The following is a 20,434-nucleotide window of genomic DNA, read 5'->3' as shown; positions in this document are numbered from 1 at the left end:
TTTAAGCAGTCCTACTACCTACCGATTTAGTGGCAATAAATACCGATTTTTTTCAATATTTGTGAAATTTTACAATTCCTACAGATTTTTGGTCACAGAATGTTGGCATGTATGGCATAATAAAGACGGCACCACACGTGCTCTAGGCAAACACTGTTGCCATGTTGGAATGATGTTAATATATTTTAGAAACTGAGGATCACTACAATTTTTAGAGCTAAACTGCATGTATTTTAAACAAATTGGTAATGGCTCCTTGTTTCATTATTAGATGAGTAGACTATGGTAGTTCAACGCGGACTAGGTACAAGTATCGCTTTAATGTGCTAAATCACCAGACAATGAACCCTTTCGAAATTTAATGTATTCCCGGTTTTGCAGTGTTTGGAAATCTATAGCCTTCCGTAAATGTCATAATTTACTTGGGTTACCGGATCGCCGCCTTCCAGTCCTATTTTTGTTTCGATCATGTTTGGTTCTCCGCTACACCGTGCTCGCGCCCATTCTGTTGCGAAGCAGTCGGCGCGCGCGCACAGGTCACGAGCCGCGGTCGTACCGTTGACAGGGGGCGCGCGCCTCGGAGCATGCGCGCTGGCCACCGCCGAGGCAGAGAAGAACAGGTCCTGGAAGCGCCGAGGCCGCCAGGATGATCATGGCGCTAACCAAGACCTTCGGTCAGAAGCCCGTCAAGTTCCAGCTCGAGGAAGGCGGGGACTTCTTCATGATCGGCTCCGAGGTGCGGATGTGGCCGCCCCATCTATGAGCCCAGGAGGGGAGTGGAAAGCGGACAAAGGCTGGGCAGGGGTGGGCCCCTTTAAGGAAGTGGGGGATGTATGTTGATGAGTTTGGGGGCTGAAGCCCCGGGAAGAAATAAAGGGAAGGGAGCGGTGTAGAGGGGGCCTGAAGAGATTGAACATTGTGGAGGGGATTTTGGGAAGAGGACACAGTGAGGTGTTTATGGAAGAGGGCACTATGTGTTGGGACAAAGACAGTACCTTGGTGGGTACAAAGGGGAACTTGTATAGTTTCTGTAGTTTCCATATAGTGTTTTTTTTGGGGTGGGTGGGCATTGAGAGACCTGCAGGTATAGGTATGGTTGTGGCGATGGAAGTGGGCGAGATACCATGCATTATGGGTGGCTGTGTGAAACATGGATTGTGCGAGACCACTGTGGTGAAAAGGTGTGGGGGCAGGGGTTACTGGGACTAATATATCAGGGGGGCTTTGAGATCAGAGGTGGGGGCTGCAGGAGACTTGCATTGGGGACAGGGATCATGTATTAAGGTGCACCCCAATGACCAACATAAGAAAGATTACACATTGTGCAGTGATGGCAGGTGTGCTTGTTATGCTCATAGTGCCCGCTTCACCAACTATGAAAGTTTGAATGATTGTTTATTCACTGGTGTTTGAACTGCCAGACTTGTAGGTTCCCCGCACATCTCTACAATAGGTGCATTGGGTACCATACTTTCTGGCAAGCCGGAAATGTGCATACAAACAAATATGGATGGGATAACATGTGAAAGACGTGTTTTATAGTGATATTGGATGCACAAGGCATCCTTAACAAAATACACACATACTTTATTTCAATATCTAAATTGTTTTAGTAACATTTGATCCCATTTCATCAATGTAATACATTGACTTTATCGTTTTCGTTGGTTGGAGTTATCGGTGTCGGGACTCCCTCTCCCCTGCGCACCTCCTATTTGCTTGTTTCAGATTCTGCCTGCAGCCTAGATCCTGGTTTATCTGGGGACCAACTCCAGGGTTCCCGATTGGTTGAAAGATTTGTGGGGATGACAAATCCGTGGATCAATGTGGGGGCTGGTTGGATAAGTTAGTCCATAGGGTCGCAGTTGTGCGAGTGGTTTATATTTATGGTTGAGTCAAGTATTTGTCGTTACATGTGTTTTTTTATTTCATGGTTAATCGGCACCAAAGAAAACATCATTGTGGCAATGATTGCCACATTTTTGACATGGTAAAGTGCAAACAGCCGACGCACGTTTCAACCTAAGTCTTTTTCAAGGCCAATTGAGTCACGGGGTAGGCTTCAGGTGAGCTGTAGTCTGATCCTCCCAGGTGTGGTGGGCGCCAGAGGGGCTGGGTATCCAATTCGGTGCCGGGTTCGGCGCGTAGTCAGAGTTCTCACAAAGCGCTTCGTAACTCAATTGACACATGTAACGACAAATACTTGACTTGACCATGAATATAAACCACTTGCACAACTGTGACCCTATGGACTAACTTATCCAACCAGCGCCCACATTGATCCACGGATTTGTCATCCCCACAAAACATATGATTTATCATTTTGAGTCACAACAATATTCCTAAAATAAACGACAAAATCCATTAATAAACACATACAATATAAAAACGAATATACAAGTCTCACGATTCCTTAATCAAAATTTCTTCTCCACTTGATGGCCTGAGAAACAAATCATTTAGATCATGGACATAAGACCCCAACAGCATTTTCTTCTCCTCCTGTAGTGTTCCACAACCCAATATGATATGCACTCTTGTTTGTAGTTCCCCCTCCATCTTACACTTATTACAAAATCCATCAATGTTATTACTTACTGTAGATCTTGCTTGGCGTATTTCGCCTGTCCGGAGAAAGTTCAACCTAAACCTCAGGAATTTGGAACGCCAATAGGCTTTTGGAAACTTCACAAGATATGGGGGGATAATTCCCAATGGTTTATCATATGGTGACAAGCTCCTGTATAGTGTCAGCCCCCTCACTCTACATATTGTCTGTCTCCAATCAATATCCTTCTTCTTTTTTTTTTTCACTGTCCAACGATCACAAATCAGGTTTGAAGTCTTGAGCTAGTCGTGGGTAGAATTGATAGTTGAGAGGCAAATCGGGATGCTGGTGTGGAATAACAGTTGTAGCTTTACTTCAGGATTCTTCAGTTACGGAATTGGGTTTCATCATTGGAAGGCAGTTAGAGTAAGAATGTAGTAGCACCCACCAAACATCCACTCACTCTAGCTTGCGGGCTAAACGGACACTCCTCAAACACATACCTTGGACACCCTTGGTTCCACAGTGCCCATTTGTGACATCGCCTGACACTCGAACATGCAGTCATACAGAATACAAGAAGATAAAACACCAGAGGGTTAGATACACACTCTACAATTGTGTACTATTCATAGCTGGAATGACATGTACTCTATTGGGTGGGAGTACAAAAGAGATGCCACATGTGCAAGTTGAGTTGCCAACGGACACAGGCATCTCCTCCATGGAACATGATGTATGCATTGAACATATCATACCCTATGTACAGGAAGAGTATGTTTCGTAAACATGGTGTGTTTTGTATGGGGGTGAACATCATTGAATAGGGAGTTTCTTAGGGGAGAGTTTTTTTGTGTTCTGGATGCCCGTTCCTCCGGGAGCTAGTGCTGTAGTCAACGGTCTTTGTTTCTAGACACACATTAGAGAGTCCTAGTTCAAAACATTTGAAGATTGCAGTTTGCATGCTTCTGGTTTAGCAAGACTTCCTTCTTATTTAGACAAGCACCCCAAATGGTACTTTTACAATTCAGGCAGAAAGCATCAGACGATGAATGGTGGTATAAGAAAATAGGACCTGTAAAGGTTGAGCAGGTATAGCACCAAAATATAGCTTTGCTTAATGCCTGTTTCTGTAGAGATCGGAGTACATTATTACGCAGTTGCGCCCGTAAACACCACCCTACCAATTTCCTGCTATTAACCAAGTGCAAGCCTCTACCCCTTTATAATTAACCCATTGGAGAAGCTATTGAGGACCAAAATATAGGTGACTCGCTTTTCCTAATGCCTCCCAATGTTTATATAATAATAATTCAGAAATGTTTATATTTGGCAAATCGATCATCATCTGGGATCCAGTTTGAGTGCTTGGTAATAGGGATTAGTGATTACCATTATTAACCACGTTGCAGTGCACCATTTGTGCCCTCAGAAGGATAAAGGCACGAGTCGGCCCAGTGGGACATCAAAACCATGTCACTGTGGCAGCTCCTCCTATTCGGAGATGTGTAGAAATTGCTTGCACTTTTACATATTTTTTGGTCAAATCATGTTCTTGAATTGCTTCAGAGTATGGAGACCTTGTTCGCACCAATTTTTTACAAAGTTAGTCAAGTTGTGTTAATATTTCAAGCCACCGTAGAGCCTACGCCTACCAGCTTAGAGTTAGTAAGGGGTCGTATTCGCTGACGCAGTAGCAGCTTGTTAATCTTCCCTGCCTTTATGTAGTTCTTTCACTCTTCTAGGTAACTCGTGGGGTTACTTTAGTCATTAGGATTAGCATTGGATCATTCCAACCAACCGTCGTCGCAAGTCCTTCGCAGACCAGGACATTGGTGCTTTTTTCGCTGGTATGATTTTATGCTGAAACCATTTGGTTCCATGAGGCGGCAGTTTGATAACTCTGCGTGTTGGACTTGACTTTTGGAGCTGTGCAGAGAGAGCAGAGCTGTACTTTATTTGGATTCTAAAGGAGATAGAGAGAAAGATTTGGTGAGTAAGAGCAAACATCATCTCCTGGGTATCTGGTGCAACCCAGAGAGCAGGAGCTAGCTCAGGTGAATGCGAATCTAGTACATAGTGTACTGGAAATGTAACTTCTGTATGAGACAAACTATAACCTTGTATCCGTTGTATATTGCATTCTGCTGTAATGCCCATACTACTTCTGTATCTCATTCTGAATGCATTTACCTCAAACTGTGCTTTGCACTACAAATCAATGCATGTAGTATTGGGGTTAAGTATCTAGATATTTGTTAATATTCCTGTTTACACATTCCCAAACACACATTTAATGCCACATTTATGTCTTTTTTATGGGACGAGTTGACCTGAGGGATCAAAAGTAACTTTGTATTTTTGCAAGGTACTTGGGATTGGTCACCCTAGGTTACCTGGGGGAACCCAGACGTGGACCTCTTGCTCACTGTGCTCAGAGACACAGTTCCACCTCACTGATGAAGCACAACAAGGGTGAAAAACCTGTCTGGGATTGCTGTTGGTGCTCCTGTTCAAAGGAGGTTTGCTTGGCACTTCGGTGCTAGACTGCCCTTTTGGATAGGACAAAGACTGATATACAAATCGTTATTCCTCCTTTGTGAAAAGTACAGTGAGCAAAAAGCAATGGCTGCGGACTGTCAAAGTGGGGGAAAAAAACTACAGAACAGGTTATCATGCCATGTTCTTTCTAGAGGGGGGCGCCTGCTACCCTTTTTGTAACTCCTGATAGCTAACAGACTGGAAGATGGGCTATAAATACGTCTGACAAAGATTTTTCACTGTATGCAACACAATTTTTGGACGTTTGTCAACTGTCAGTCAGGGCTTGCAAAATGTATTAGCCCACTCACATTGGTGGGGGGATTTTATGAAGGGCGAGTACCGTTTGCATGGTACTTGACCTTGCTGGCGAAGGGATGTTTGAGGGATGTTTGAATCTTTTATTTGCCATTTACTGCAAACAGACTTGGCAAAAAAGTTCCACTGCGCATGGTTGACTTTGGGTGGCAGCATTGCACCAAATATGAAGTGTGCTTATGGTGACATGTACCATTTTACAGAAACCCCACGTAAACCTTTTGTAACCCATCGCCATGGGGTGAGTGCATTTCTCTTGGGTAGAGTATATAAACAGTTTTTTTGCCCTGTAGGTCTAGTGAGACGTTTAAGAATTTGGAAGGCCGGCCTCTCTTTCCAACTTTCAGTTTACGCTTGAATCTTAAACCCAGGCACTGCCTGAAAAGGACCACTCTCGTTTCACTTTCAGGTGGGAAACTACCTGCGCATGTTCCGAGGCTCCTTATACAAACGTTACCCCTCTCTTTGGAGGCGATTGGCATCTGTAGAAGAACGGAAGAAAATAGTAGCCTCGTCACACGGTAAAAAATGTAAGTACATTTATTTTGCTCTATTTTGCTCTATCACCATTAAGGTAGTCTTACCCTAAATTTGCCCTTCAATATGTTCTGAAAATGATCGTTTGTTTTTGTATCTTTTAAAACTATTTTGTACAGCTATCTGCGGTAAATGCATCTGATAGGTTTCCCCGAATGTGCATTTTTTTTTTAAGTTTGCTGACGTTAACACTTTAGAGGCTGCCACAAGGATAGTGACATTAGCCCATCTTGCTGCTTAAGGGTGTTTTTTGTCATCATGGCGCATGTATTGTACTTAGTGATGGTCTTGTAAATTCTATGCTGCCTTCTGACTGACAGCTGCTAATAATACGCTAATAGTAAGAACGCTTTGATCTTTCTCTGACCAGATCACGGTTACACATCATTGGCCACCAGTGTCACACTCTTGAAAGCTTCTGAGGTTGAGGAGATCTTGGATGGTAATGATGAAAAATACAAAGCGGTGTCCATCAGCACAGAACCTCCAACCTACCTCAGGTAATTGTCTCGACTGCACTTTTAGGGGACTTGGATGTCTACCAGCCCTGTCACAGTTCTCCTGCACTCAATCACTAATTCCCATGTTTTCTTTTCTGTCAAGTTTAGATTCTTTACATATGACACCTAATGGCAATCGACATCGGAGAGGTTGATTGCACTAGTTAGAAATGTTATCTACTTTGTGGAGCAGGCAATTAATTTTGAACAGATTGTCTGCATGTTGTGCAATAAATGATCAATTTTCATGAACTTTAAGAGAATGTTTTTTTGATATCTAGTCTGTTAGTGAATTGTATAGCTCAGCCTTTTCCGTGTTATCAACTGGTTTCATATCATTTGTTTAAATGGGACTGTAGTGTAATCCTTTTGGGCACCATGGTTCAAAGGGCTTCTTTTAGATGGCCTTTATTTTGTTACTGTTGATGGAAGGCAACCAGTTATCTTTGATGCAGCATCATAGAGTGTTGATTTCCTGCAGGGTACATTCAAGTTTGATTAATTAATACCGTTTGGCTGTGTGTGTGTACATAATGAAGCTCAATGCACAGTGGACTGTCGAATAGGGTTGTCTGGTGTTTATTATTCTGGTTATTGTTGGGTATCAGTAATTTCATCACATTTTGGTATTCTAATCCTCCCATGCTATATTGTGAGGACCCTGGATATTGAATTGAGCTTTCTGTTGATTCATTGCCGTGCAAATTACTAGTTCTAATTTAGCTTACAATGTCGTTTTTGTTTTTATTAACTGGATTGTGCTATTGCCCTAAAATGCAGATCTGATACCGCACAGTACAAAAATATACAGTGCCCAGGCAATGCAAGGAGGATGTTTATATCCTAAGGAATCATTCATCGCTGTGAAAACTAGCACACAAAGCTAGTTTCACTGCAAATAAAATTCCGTAGTCCTAATGTAAAAATAGAAATGTACAGTTAAATTATAGTTCATCCACAAACATTAAACAGGCAAGCCCAATCCCAGCTATATATATTTCTTGGTTATATCAAGACTGCATTACGTGAAGCCACTCCATCACATTTAGACATTAACCCGAATGTAATTCTCGCCAGCACTCTCCAAACGAACACAATCTTTGCTGGGTCATCAATCCCTTTGCTCAGCTTTGAAGCGGGTAATATCTAGGGATGGGTGGAGGCATTCAGTTTTCTTCCCCCATAGGGGATAGTGTAGGGTACGAGACATTCCAAAGAGCCAACAATGCCCACAAATTTAAGGGGGCCATGTTTTATATTAGTAGAATGGGGCAAAGCTTCACTTGGGATCCACTTTATTCTCCTGTGTGCACCCAGTCACGATGTTGTTGATATAACAACCACATACATTATCCTTTCATATCTCAAACTTTGATCATATCAATTCCAGATTTATTCTAATGGCAGTTGGCAGTGTTACAGGATAAAACCAATAACCTTTTTAGCTTTTTGCTTCTATGTGTTTTTGCTGTCAATTCTTCATTGCAGTAATTTATTTATGTGTGCCCCAAAATGCCTGCGGAGGCCCTCTACCCATAACCTATTGTGGGCTAGATGACTGATTATTTCCTGGATGTTAGGATTGTTTCTCTTGGCTTTTTTGAGGCAGTGGGGCACGGACTAACAGCTACAAAGAAGGGTCTTTCCAGAAGCTTTCCCCGGTTCATTTGGTGGTAACAGTGGATGAGCTGTTGCACTCCATGAAAGGAGTGCACTGATTCATGTTGTACATTCTAACGCCTAAAATGTTAAATAGAGGACTATTGGAATCTTCTGTGAATGTAATTAAAGTGGTTTTCCGCTTACATGTGAGTAGACCTGCTTGATTGTCGTTTCAGAGTGCAGATAATTTCCAAATGTGAATCTGATCCTGTGGGTACCAACTTTGGCTAGTAGTACCTCGGGCACGTTGGCACCTCTGTCCGCTGTGACGATTTTCCCTAAAACAGACTGTTTTAAAGGAAAAGGAAATTTTATTGAAACCAGTGGTTGAGTGCTTGTGCAGGAATTCTACAATCTTTGGGATCAGAAAGGCCTACTTTGACTCCCACAACACTGCAACAAACGGCTCCACCTCATTGTGATGTCTGCGTTTTCAGTCCGTCCCTTGCAGACTTGTGCTCTGTGTTCTCTTTTCTCCTCTTGTTTTGAGATTGAGATTACCGAGCAATATGGTTTTAATCAGTCTTTGGTTATAGTTGTCAGTGGAACCTTAATCTCCCAACATGCATAGGGTTTTACTGCTCATTAAAGTTAGCATAGGCATCGATCAGCAATAGCATCAGTTTATTTTTCTTCAGTGATTCAGTCTAGATTACACTTCACTTTTCTGCCATGATATTTAGATTTGTTTCCCAACGTATAAAATTTGGTGTTTTTTAGTGTCGGTCTTTTTTGTTCTTCAGTAAATGTTATGCTTGGAATAGACCAGTGGTACATTTTCAAATGGAAATCTTTCAACGAAGGGTAAAATGTCACTTTCCCCGTCACTCCACATGAAATCACTGCACCATGTTTTTCGGACTCGCCAATAGTCTGTTTTTACTGCAATACCTAGTGATGACTGCAGAGTTTGGGGCATGGAATAGACTGTTTCACAACATGCGTTACTCCATATTCCTTCAATGTTTGTTGAACCTGCAATAGATTTGGTTTCACAACAAGCATTGCTTTTTATTGATTCAGTAAATGTTAGAATAGACATAACTTTTCTAGCACACACCTGTTTCCTGACTATTACTGTTTATCATTACTGGTCTGGATTCCCGTCCCAGCATATTAGTTCAAGGGTCTGGACACCAGACTGCATGCCCCCAACATGCATACGTTCTTGCATTTAATGTTTCTCACTTGGTCTACATTTTCTCCCCCAGTGTTCGCTTGTCTTGTAAATTATAAGGGTACCACCCCAGTGTTTTTTTTTATTTTGTTTTTTTAAATTTTTTTCTTCATTCCTTGCCATTTTCAATACTCTTGTCCCTTGCTGTCGAGTAGGTAATTGTCTGTCAGGCTGCACCGACATTTTATCCCCCTTTTCGTATAGACCTCTTAACACTGTTGCTCTCTGCCCCTCAACTTCCTCCTCTGTACTTCTCCCCAGTGTGCGCTTCCCTTCCCTGTGATTGGTTCTGTGGCGCCCTCTGCATGCTTCATTGTCATTCCTCTCTCCTCAACTGAGTCAGTCTGTTTTCTGTAGTTGAACAGTCTTGACTTGCTTGGTTTGACCTGTCGCCTCCAGTGCGTCACTCGCCACCTCCTGCTCTTACTGGCATCATTGGATTAACAATCTGTGGGTTCATTGCTTTGTCCACGTTTGTTCTTGCATACATGATCTGTCAACAGCATCTGTGCTTTGGTGTTGCAAGTGGGAGCTAGAAGCTCTCATTCTGGGTCATGTGGTCGTGTTTTCTTCACGTCCATTTCTTGTGCTTCCACTCACCCCTACCCCCCCTTTTTCTTTCTCTGTCTCCTCAGATGCCAACATTCAGGGACCTGCATTAAGGACAAATAACCCCCACCTCTGCTACCCTCTGCTCCCCCACCATTTCTGTTGGACTCAGCAAGATTTCCCATCCAGAATTTATCAGAGTAGTAGGGCAACCACACATGCACAGGTTTACTGTGAACACTTTGAGAGACTGTTGCAAAAAATCTCATCCAGGATGTTTGAAGAGGAATGTAAGTTGGCGCACTTAGTTGAACGCTCGTTGATACCTGTGGAATCTCCAGTTCGCATTCCAAACGGGCAGAATTAGCATGTTCTCTTCTCGCGCTTGATACATTTCAGTACCACTAGGCCACTGAATTATTTACAGCCAGATGTCAAAGTGGATGGGAACTGAAGGGTACGAGGTTCCCTTTTCACCGGAATACGCCATCGTTCCCATATTTTATGGGACCCAGAGAACCATTCCAGAACTGTTGGGCGGGCACATGACCCCGTGAGGAAGAGCTAAGTTAAACTTAGGATTCAAGTACAACTAAAACATTGACATTGATACAATAATGAACTCGAAAACAATATAAAATGAAGGGAAAACTCAGTTCTTACAATTATGCACAGGGGGGGTGGGGTGGGGCGGGGGGGGGCCTCAAAACGCTTGTTGCCAAAAGGTACATCCCTCCTAAATGAACACTGCACCAAATTTCCTCAAAGCACATTGCGCCATCAAATGTTCAGCAAGCATGATCTAAAGGGGCTTTTGATTGATACCTTTGAGTAATCACTGTTTGGAAATAAACCGGAGACTCCCATGCGACTTCTGCACCCCCTTGCCCCTCTTTCCCAGAGGCCTACATTTTATAATGGGGTCCAGGGCTTCCATCACAGACTATTGCTTAATCGATTGCTTCTCTAGCCATAGGGCCCAGTGCTTCGAGTTTATTAATGGCACAGAGAATAACCACAAGCCCTGGTGTGGTCAGTCACTCCATACCCCCCAAACCCACCGTCCTCTATTTTGAGGGGTGAAAGATTCTTCCCCAGAATGGCAGATGCAATAAAGAACAAGTCGCCAGTATACTGGAGGAACCTTGTATTACAAATACTCATTTACAAATCCTTAATGGTACTACCCCCGAGGTATTCGATGCACAAGGTTGCGGTCTGCTTTCCTAAAGAAAGCACTGGTTGAAGCAGAGAATCCAGGCACCCCAAAAGAGTATAAGGGACGGCTCATCGTACGACTCAGAGTGCAGATGTGTAAAGTGACGCTTAGCCACTGAGATCATGAAAGTGTTACAAAACATTGGGATTCTTTTGCAACTAAGCAAAATTATAATGGCCTGCTTAAAAGTAAAAAAACGGAGTTCCTGAGTTTACCATGTGATGTCAGACTGGGCGGCCAGGGAGAACGATGTCAGAGTTCTGGCAGCGTGTGGAAAGGGCTGACGAGTAGACTGGTGAGGGTAATTTGAGCAAGTCCCAAATAATAAGAATCGGTCCAATGAGCCAAAAAGTAAGGCACGAGATGTGACTAAAACAAAAGATTACTACACACAGCCTTGGCTGTGGAATTATCACAAGACATTCACAATAGCCTCGGAAAACTGCTGCATTTATAGTAAATGTCAGAAGAGAAATGTTAACAAATATTACAGGTTATTCACATATTCTCATTTGTACTATAGGTGAATCTAAACAATACCTGGCTCTATTGGCTTATCCTACCCTTGTGACCAAACTGAGACGTAAGCTTATTAATCAATTAGCACCAAGATAATCTTAATTTGTATCTTCTAGACTAAATTGTTGACTGGCTGTTCCAGGTGGAGTATTCGTGGAGTGAGTGACTTGATACATTTCCAACAATTCCTATTTGAGGTGTTGACCGTGTGGTCAACGCACGCCCCTAAACGCTCACACCAGAGGGAATACAACCCGCTAGGGAAGAAAGGCCCAAGTCGATCTTGTAAGGATAACAAGTTTTAATCTCACACGCAAATTAGAGCAACAGCAAAGAACTCTGCTGCAAGAACGTTCTGCCGAACAAAGGTACAAGCAGAAACCAGGTACAAAGCGTCATGACGCAACAACATAAAGTAAAAACCTGCGCGGCTGATTGATTGGACCCTATACATGTTCCAACTTTATCCTTAAGGGATGCCTGTCTATTGGTCCAAGCCCATTCGCCCGTCATCCATCACGTGGGTGCTGCGGGGCTTATCTTCTCGCGTCAAAGTTCAGAAAACAAATTCATTCCACTCCTACTATACAACTTGTTTTATCATTCATACTGTGCACTTGGCAGGCCTTAAGACTGACACAAAGGAGGTTCTGGGGCACTCTAACCTTCACACACACATTTCGCTCACTCTCCTCCACGCCATCTGGCTCCAAGGTCTCCACCCTCGTTTTGAACTATAATTTATCCCTCTCAGCACCTCGCAATACAAACATATTGTTGCTTCGACGATGTGCCATGTCTGTCCACTTTGAACATCTCAGGACTTGTTACTTTGGGGTTGGTGGTCAAAAGGCACCTGTTGCCATGGAATTCCGAGGTCTTGTTTTAGTCAGTTATATGGGCTATAACTTGTGATTGCCTGGGGATGGGCCGGGTCATGCTTAGGCCAGTGTGTGAACGCACACCAGGCGCCGGTCTGTGATCGCAGCCTTGTAGGGCACGTTCCTCTCAAACATATCTGCAACACTTTTAGAACAAGGAATTGGGCGTGGTGGTTGAGGGGTGTGGACTATCCTAATGAGAGCTCAGGCATGGCTGGGGATTTATCTGGTCTCGTGAATTTGAGCCTAGGGCATACAATGCCGCATCTACTGCACAGGCCTTCCCTTCTACCTATATGTGTATTATATTGATGGACTATAATTGATTATATTGGAGTATGGTCCTATTAAACTGGGAGGTAGTTCCTTCAGCACCCCCCCACCCCCCCCTGGCCCATCATAGTGCTTCGAATGCATCTCGCTTCACTCTAAAGCTCGTAGCGGGGGGTGGGACGGGGCTTCCCCCTTCCCAACAGTGGCAACAAAATTATTAACTTTGCATCCCTTCCCAAAGAGCCGCATCGGTTGGCACCAACTTATTGTTCCAACCGTTATGAACTGTTCATTAACAGTTTAACATTGCAACTCCTCATTGGAAACATTACTCGCTTCCCTTCCAACACTTCCTTTATCATGGCTTGTGCATGACTGCATTGGCTCTATCTCTGACCTTATAAACTGGGGGCTAGCATGTACACAAACCTTATTCTCTTGCAATGATATACATGCACATATATATATGCAATGAAGTACTTTAAATCTTCACCTAAATAGCATTTTGTGTGTGCTGTTGGGTGTATTCATACTTTTACATGAAAGTCATGCTTTAACCAAATCTACTCTGCTTGCAAAGATATCTTGTGTAGTTCCTGTCTTAGTGATTGGATCTCTTTCAGAGAGGTTTTTCCTGCAGAGGGCGGTGCTGCGACTTGGTCATCCTTTCTGCACATGTATGCTCTGCCCTGCTCGTTGTTTCACCCTTGATTGTGACCTTCATTGTGATAAGTTTCAATGTTTTGGCTAGTTTGAACTTGGGAACCCTGCTAAGCTGATGTGTCTCAACCAATCAATTTGCAGTATCTGTTGCTTAACTCTGGGGTCTGTTACTACTTTGTTGCTTTTGCTTGATCTCACTACTGAACTTCAGACTTGGGAATGTGTTTGACCACCTTCCTTGACTAATCACTGCGCAGCATTCAGTCTGGCTGTGGAAAGTTACAGCTTTGTGTATGTGTGCTTCTTTGCGAGAGCCTGGCTTATATTCTCTTTAAGGGTATGAGGATCTTTATGCTTCAGGGATGGCTGAAGGAGTCTCAAGGCCTACTTGCATTGTTCATTAATTTAGTGAAAAGGTTCACTGTTTGCTATAATTATGAGTGCCCCCAAGGGTTCCTTGACTAACGTTAAATGCTACTCTATTTGTTAAGGACATGTGGTTATACTCTGGTACAAGGTCTGCTCTTAGGGCTTACTTTTCCCTCCGAGATACTGCTTACTGCATCATGGTTACTAGTGCATTTTGGTACTACATAGGTAATTCGATATGTGTAGGGCTACTTTCTTTACCCTGTGTGTTTCCTCGCAGGGTCTTTTGAAGCTTGTATTTCCTTCCACGTTGGGGGTGCTAGATCTACTCCCCAACAGCATCCTTCCAGAGGCTGGTTAAAGCACTTTATTGTGGTCCTATAGTCAATCGATGCCAATAGTGGCAGTGTGGACACTTTCTATCGGGAGACCTAATAGTATTTCAGGAGGGATTAGCCAAGAAGAGATTTTAAAATGCATTGGGCAAATTAAGAGCGGCAAAGCGCCACCGCCCAAAGGAATAAGCATCAACCCCATCAGATGGTTTCAGGGATGGTGGGCCCCTGTGCTTGGTGAGGGGATAAGCATCACCCCCATCGGATGGTGGGCCCCTGTGCTAGGTTTGTTTGTTTATTTATTTATTTATTTATTTATTAAATGCAACAGCAAACTCTGGAAGGGCCTTGCCATAATGGAATACAAGTTCAATTTTTCCTGTTTCTAAGAAAGTACCCTTCCTGTTCTAGGCCACCGCCTTCAGCAAACTTCGCTACTTTGCTGGCTATAAGATTGGCGGACTGGGGAGTAGCGAATAATAGAATACAAGATGCCCAGGCCGGTTTCAGGAAAGGTGTTTTGTCAAAAGACCCGTGCTTTCTGCTCAACACCATTGTGGGAAAATATACAAGGGTAAGGGGTGGTCAGCTGTATGCTGCATACCTGAACCTGTCTAAGGCGTTCGATTCTGTTGACTGCAGGAGCCTATAGAATAAGTTAACCAGGTAGGGGGTACCACTGAATCTCCTATTAGTACAGCTTTTATATGCAGATACGGTAGGGTGGTCCTATGGGGAGCATACCAAACAATTTCCAACCAATGGAGGCGTGAAACTGGGTTGTTTGGCCCCTTTATATTTTTAACACTTTTTTTAATTTCTGACTTCTTCCTACATCAGATGAACACCAGGCTACCCTACCCTACCCCTTGGCCCTATGTGGCACAAAAATTAGCCTTCTCCTCTATGCAGATGAAATGCTCCTAATGGACCTGATTCCAGGAAGGCTACAAAAAAGCTTGTGGTTTTCTGAGCAATATCTGTCCAACCCCCAGCTGAAATTGAACTGTACTTGTCTAAGATCGTGGTATTCAGCAAAAGCGGCCAAAGATGTAGCTGGGTCTATGAGAACAAAATTGAGCAAGTTCATCAATTTAACTACCTGAGCCGCCTTTTCAAGCAACGGCAGCGGTTGCCTTCAATTAATTAATGCACTCAACCATGCAGAGCATAGATTTTGAGGGGCTAGCATGCTTTTTATCCACAGTATGTTGCTGGGAGGCTAGGTATGTGTTATAAAGTGCTTGAGAGCAAAACCCAGGCCTCGGTGCTGGACGGTGGTGAAATGTGGGGTTATGTGCACAGTAGCTGGGTGATTAGTTTGCCACCCTCCATCCCTGGTGATGCTCAGAGGCAAACCTTTGGGGTGTTCAGTATAGAGACCCTGGCGGTGAGAAAGTCCATTTAGACGGCTGTGCAAATGACAACACAGTATGCTCGCTTAAAGAAATTGTGGGCCCCTTGACCTCTACCCATTACTTTTGGTTTGGGAAGGGGTTAGCCCTGTTAAGAAGGTGAAGGCTCAGAAATGTGACAGCAATTTCAGTCTTGACAAAAGGGGACCATAAGGCACCGTTGAAAGCTGGAGCAAGAGAAATAGAAGCAAACGGGTCCTAGAGCAGCATAGTTAACCTGCCTTCACTGAAATGGTACAAACTGTACTCTGGCACGGTCCCGAAAGGCATATTAAATAAAATGAAGGCACCAAAGGTTAGGCGCATTCTGCTAATTGTTTGGCTAAATGTATTACCTTCGGACGGCGGCCTGCACATCCTGGTTAGACGCTAACAGAAAATGCACCGGGGCGTGGCTTGGCAGCCATGGACTAGGCTGCTCTTCTGACGAGCTCCTGGATCCGTGCATTGATCCGGACGACCGCAAGCTCTTTAAGCGTTATTTCCAGCGAAAAAAATAAAACCAGGGCAATCGGAAAGGAAAGAGGACCCTAATAAATGCAGCTGTGTTCAAATGAACTGACACGTAAGAAGTTATGAGGCTTTTAAGGATTCAATAAGTGCCGTGGGGTCGGCAACAAAATGGCCGCGACTCAAGGACAAAGGAGCCCCTGACTGTGCAGACTGACACCGAACCGGAGACTCCATTGCGCAATTAAGTTGGCGCTGCTGAGCTAGAGAGGATAGCAGAGTGGCTGAAAGGAGCACGCCTGTCGGGACGCTGAGGTACAGTGGAGCGCGTCTGCCTGCACCGCAGCGCTGAAAGACAGCTGGAACGGAGGGTGCCGTGTGAACTGATACGGACCCTCTGTAGGCAGCCCGAGTGTGGCAGAGACGCAAAAGGCAGGAGATCGGCCAGAACGGGCGAGAAATACCATTAAAAACAGATCTACCATGACGGACAGAGACGCGGAAGCCCTCATGAAGTTCGTGACACTGGGCGCCCGCTCCCAGTAAAGTGAACTTGTGTACATACGCAGCCATACCGAAGTGGCGAGGTTTCAAGGATTAGCAGGGGAGTCGCGCAATGCAGAATGAGCATAGGTGCGCAGCGCCACGATGCTATGAAAGCGAACCGTGCGCAATGGCAGTAAAATAAACATTATTGGAGAAACGAAGGCATAACCGGGACGTAGAGGAAGTGTCCGGAGCGGCCGCTGGAGCACCCTCTCTGTAAGCCGGCGTTCGCTATGCGACGTGGGCAAGGAAACTGAAGTCGGGACCACGAGAACCATAAATAAAGAGATGGTTACTGCAGGGATGGCCACCCATCCGGTGCACTGATGGCATGATAAGCCTGTTGAGGAGGAACAACAATGTAGCGAATTCCAGTGGTGATCCTGGGGGACGCCCAGGGCAGGCTCAGCAGCAGTTAGGATAGATGTGACAGGGGGATGAGCTTGCTATAGGGCTACAGCACATCTGGGACACAGTGGCGCTTGTGTAGGGCGCATTCTGGAGACAAGTTATTGATGTGGTGGCCCTACCCCGGATGCACTAGCAGGTTTGGAACTGGTGGCTGGAACAGCGGAAGCGAACAGGTCTGTAGGTGCGGCAAGCAGAGTGGGGCTGACAAACAATGAGGCAGCGCCATCTGGATGTACTGATATGTGCACGACTGGATGAGAGCTGTACAACGGCCCCCCTTGAAGTGGGCGTGCGGCACTGAACTCTGGAGGTCAGGGGCACGGTGGTGGTGGCAGAGAGGGTGTGCATGCTGGCCGGCAGGAACGGGTTACGGGTACATTGCCCACGGAAATCAAGAGGAGACCTGGGGGGACATAGCCCTCTCGGGCCACCACATATTGCAACTCCCTGAAGTGGATGCTCCGGTGCCTGACTGCACAGGAGAGGCACGATAACACTGCAGAGCCGGAACCAGCCGCGCTGAGACGGTGGCACAATGTCAATGAAAGGAGTGGGGGCCAAGAGCAAGCAACCTACTATGGAGACCTTTGCAAAAGCACAGCGGACTCCCTCGACCCCGGCGCAAAGTGCGGCGGCGGCCTCTGCGGTGGGCTCCCCAGTAGGAGAAAACCATCAGGTCCTGGCCGCTATAACAGAACTGAGCACTAAATGGGAGGGGCGGCCATGGCAGATCTCTGCACGGCCTTGGAGAACAAAAAAGACGCTGTAGGGATCGAAGTTACCCTGCTGCGACAGGATGTCGGAGCACTGGCAGAAAGGACAAGTGGCCTTAATGGTGCGGTCAAGACTAACACGGAAGTCAGTACAAATAAGGCGCAAGAGGTCCACATACTAAAACAGGTTGCTAACCTCGAGAAGCGGAAGGAAGGGCAAGACGAAACAACATATGGGTGGTCGGCCTGCCGGAAGGAGAAGAAGGTCAAGACCCCACGGACTATGTGGAGAACATGATTCTGCAAGAGATGGGGGCAGATAAGCTTTCACAAAGGTTCACGGTTGAACGCGCGCATCGGGCCCTGATGAGGAAGCCACGGCCTGAAGCCCCCACCGCGAGCAATAATTGCGAAAATCCTGAACCATAAAGACAGGGAGAAGATCCTGGAGTATTTTCGTAAAGGGGGAACGATAGAGCATCCACTAACATCACGGCATATCCTGACTATACTATGCCGGTACAAAGACCGAGGTATAGCTACGTGGCGGTTAAAAGGAGACTGCGTGTTGCTGGAATCGGGTACATGCTCTTGTACCCTGTGAAACTGAAAGTTTTGCACAAAGGTAGAGCATTCTTTTTTGATACCCCAGAGGAAGCAGTGAAGTGGCTAGATTTGCTGGGCTGCACAGAGCAAGACGAGGAACGGGATTGCCAGAAGCACGACAATTGAGAATGTAACAAGAACTCTGAAGGGATAAGCGGGAGGGAAGTACTAGCATGAGGTTTCGGAACATTTGAACTGTATTGTGTAGCTTACGGACCTTGTAACACTGTTGGACTGGAATATAGCGAACAACACGCGCAAGTAAATTGGGTAGCACTAGGTGCAGTTAATTTAAAATTACAGGAGTGATGGGACGAAGGCAACCTACCCCCCCAGGAATAATTAGTAGGAAGGCGGCCATTAGGGCGACCTTTACCCTGCTGAGCTGCGAGTACAGGCTTTTGCCAGAAAGGGCTATATGCGGGGTGCCTGAGATCCAGGGATGGAGCTGGGCAACAGTTGGGGAGGGTGTTGTTGGGGAAGGTTAGGGAGGTGGGAGGGAGGGGGGTTTGTTGTGTTGATAGTTAGGGGAAGTTTTGTTACAGTTGGGGAGTGTGCACAGTTGGGGTGCGAGCCTACGCCTCGGGGGGAAAAAACGATATGAACCATGGGAGACCTTAAGATAGTTACTTGGAATGTCAGGGGGCTCAACAGCTATCTGAAAAGAAACAAGGTTATGATGTACCTGCGCAGATAGAGGGTGGACATGGCCTTGTTACAAGAAACTCATTTGACGCAGGACAAATTGGAAGTGCTACGGAAGAAGTGGAAGGGGACGGTAGTAGGGGCAACATACTCGGCCTATGCAAGAGGGGTAATTACATGGGTGGCCCCCCATGTCCCGTTCAGCTGTTGCATTCAACAGCAGAGTCGGACGGCCCGATGGTGGTTATTAAAGGGCTGGTGGAAAATAGGGAGATATGTATTGTAAATACCTATGCCCCGATTCAGGACACGGCTGCGTACTATAGAACCCTGTATGGTAAACTCAGTGGTAGCGTGGGGGAGGTTGTACTATGAGGGGGTGATTTTAATTGTGTGTTAAACCCCAAAATAGGTAGATCAGACACGAAGGTAGACAGACCCACTCCGGGTGCAAAAACATTACAGTCATTAGTGGCAGATTTTGGGCTGGTCGATGTGGAGGTTACGCCATCCACAGGAAAGACCGTATTCGCACTTTGCGGCCCCTCAGGGCCTATACACTAGACTAGATTATGTGTTTGTCATGCAGGAACTAATGACTGAAATAATGCATGCGGAATACAAAGCAAGTGTCCTCTCGGACCATTCACCATTGATGGTAGTGTGGCAATACCGACCCCCGAGTGGAAGGATACCCACGTGGCGCCTGCATGCAGAGGCGCTCAAAGATAACCTATTCAGGGAGGATATGCGAGAGGATATAAAGTTATTTTGAGATAAACACTGGCAGCGTTGAGACAGCGGGCACACTCTGGGAAGCTTTCAGGGTGGTAGTGAGGGGGATGGCTATAGCCAAGTCTAGGGGACTGCAGAATGGGATCCTGACCGAATTGCAGGAAGCTGAAAAGGAGCTAGAAAGGGTGTCGGAAAGGGGTGGTAATACCAAGGAAGACACGGAAACGATACTTGGCCTGCACTAGAAATGTGCAGTATACTGGGAAAGACTATGTAACCTCAACTATAAAAAGTATATAGAGAGACAACACGCAGAAGGGGACAAAACCGGGAAGAGTCCTGGCATGGCTATATAAAAATGAGACCCCTAAGCCCCCAATCGGAACGATAGTGAAAGGGGATGGGAGCATAGCAGACACACGAGAGGGGGTCAACCAGGAATTTGCAGAGTATTATAGACACCTGTATGGGGATGAGGCAGGAAGCAACAGTGAAGAGATACGAGATACATTGGAAGATATCGGACTACCCCAGATCAGTTCAGAGGAGAGGGAGGAGATAGATGCCCCGATTACCCTAGAGGATTTAGAAGAGGTAGTAAGGCAGCTACCCACGTGCAAAACCCAAGGAACTAATGGACTCCCAAGCAAATTCTATAAAGCATATAAAACAAAGCATATGAAGTTGGGGAAATTACCGGAATCTTTACGTGAAGCGGTCATTATACCACTTCCCAAACCCAATAAGCCTGGTAGTGACTGTGGCTCTTACAGGCCCTTGGCGATGTTAAACCAAGACAGCAAAATTCTAACAGCAGTCTTG

At 45.4% G+C, this 20,434-nt stretch overlaps 1 protein-coding gene across 1 annotated transcript in view; it reads left to right on the top strand.

Annotated features, from left to right (window-relative positions):
- The first annotated feature begins 482 nt into the window (after positions 1–482).
- Positions 483–20,434, top strand: part of SMARCB1 (SWI/SNF related BAF chromatin remodeling complex subunit B1) — a 279,132-nt gene continuing 259,180 nt past the window's right edge. The window contains exons 1-3 of the mRNA XM_069619921.1: positions 483–736; positions 5,817–5,937; positions 6,315–6,444. Of these exons, the coding sequence (XP_069476022.1) occupies positions 647–736; positions 5,817–5,937; positions 6,315–6,444 (341 nt within the window). The 5' untranslated portion in view covers positions 483–646. The remainder of the gene's footprint in view (positions 737–5,816; positions 5,938–6,314; positions 6,445–20,434) is intronic.

The sequence above is a fragment of the Ambystoma mexicanum genome, chromosome 10 (genome assembly GCF_040938575.1).
Source record: "Ambystoma mexicanum isolate Mex_15411 chromosome 10, UKY_AmexF1_1, whole genome shotgun sequence".
Lineage (NCBI taxonomy): Eukaryota > Metazoa > Chordata > Amphibia > Caudata > Ambystomatidae > Ambystoma > Ambystoma mexicanum.
This window is presented reverse-complemented; position numbering and strand designations above follow the sequence as displayed.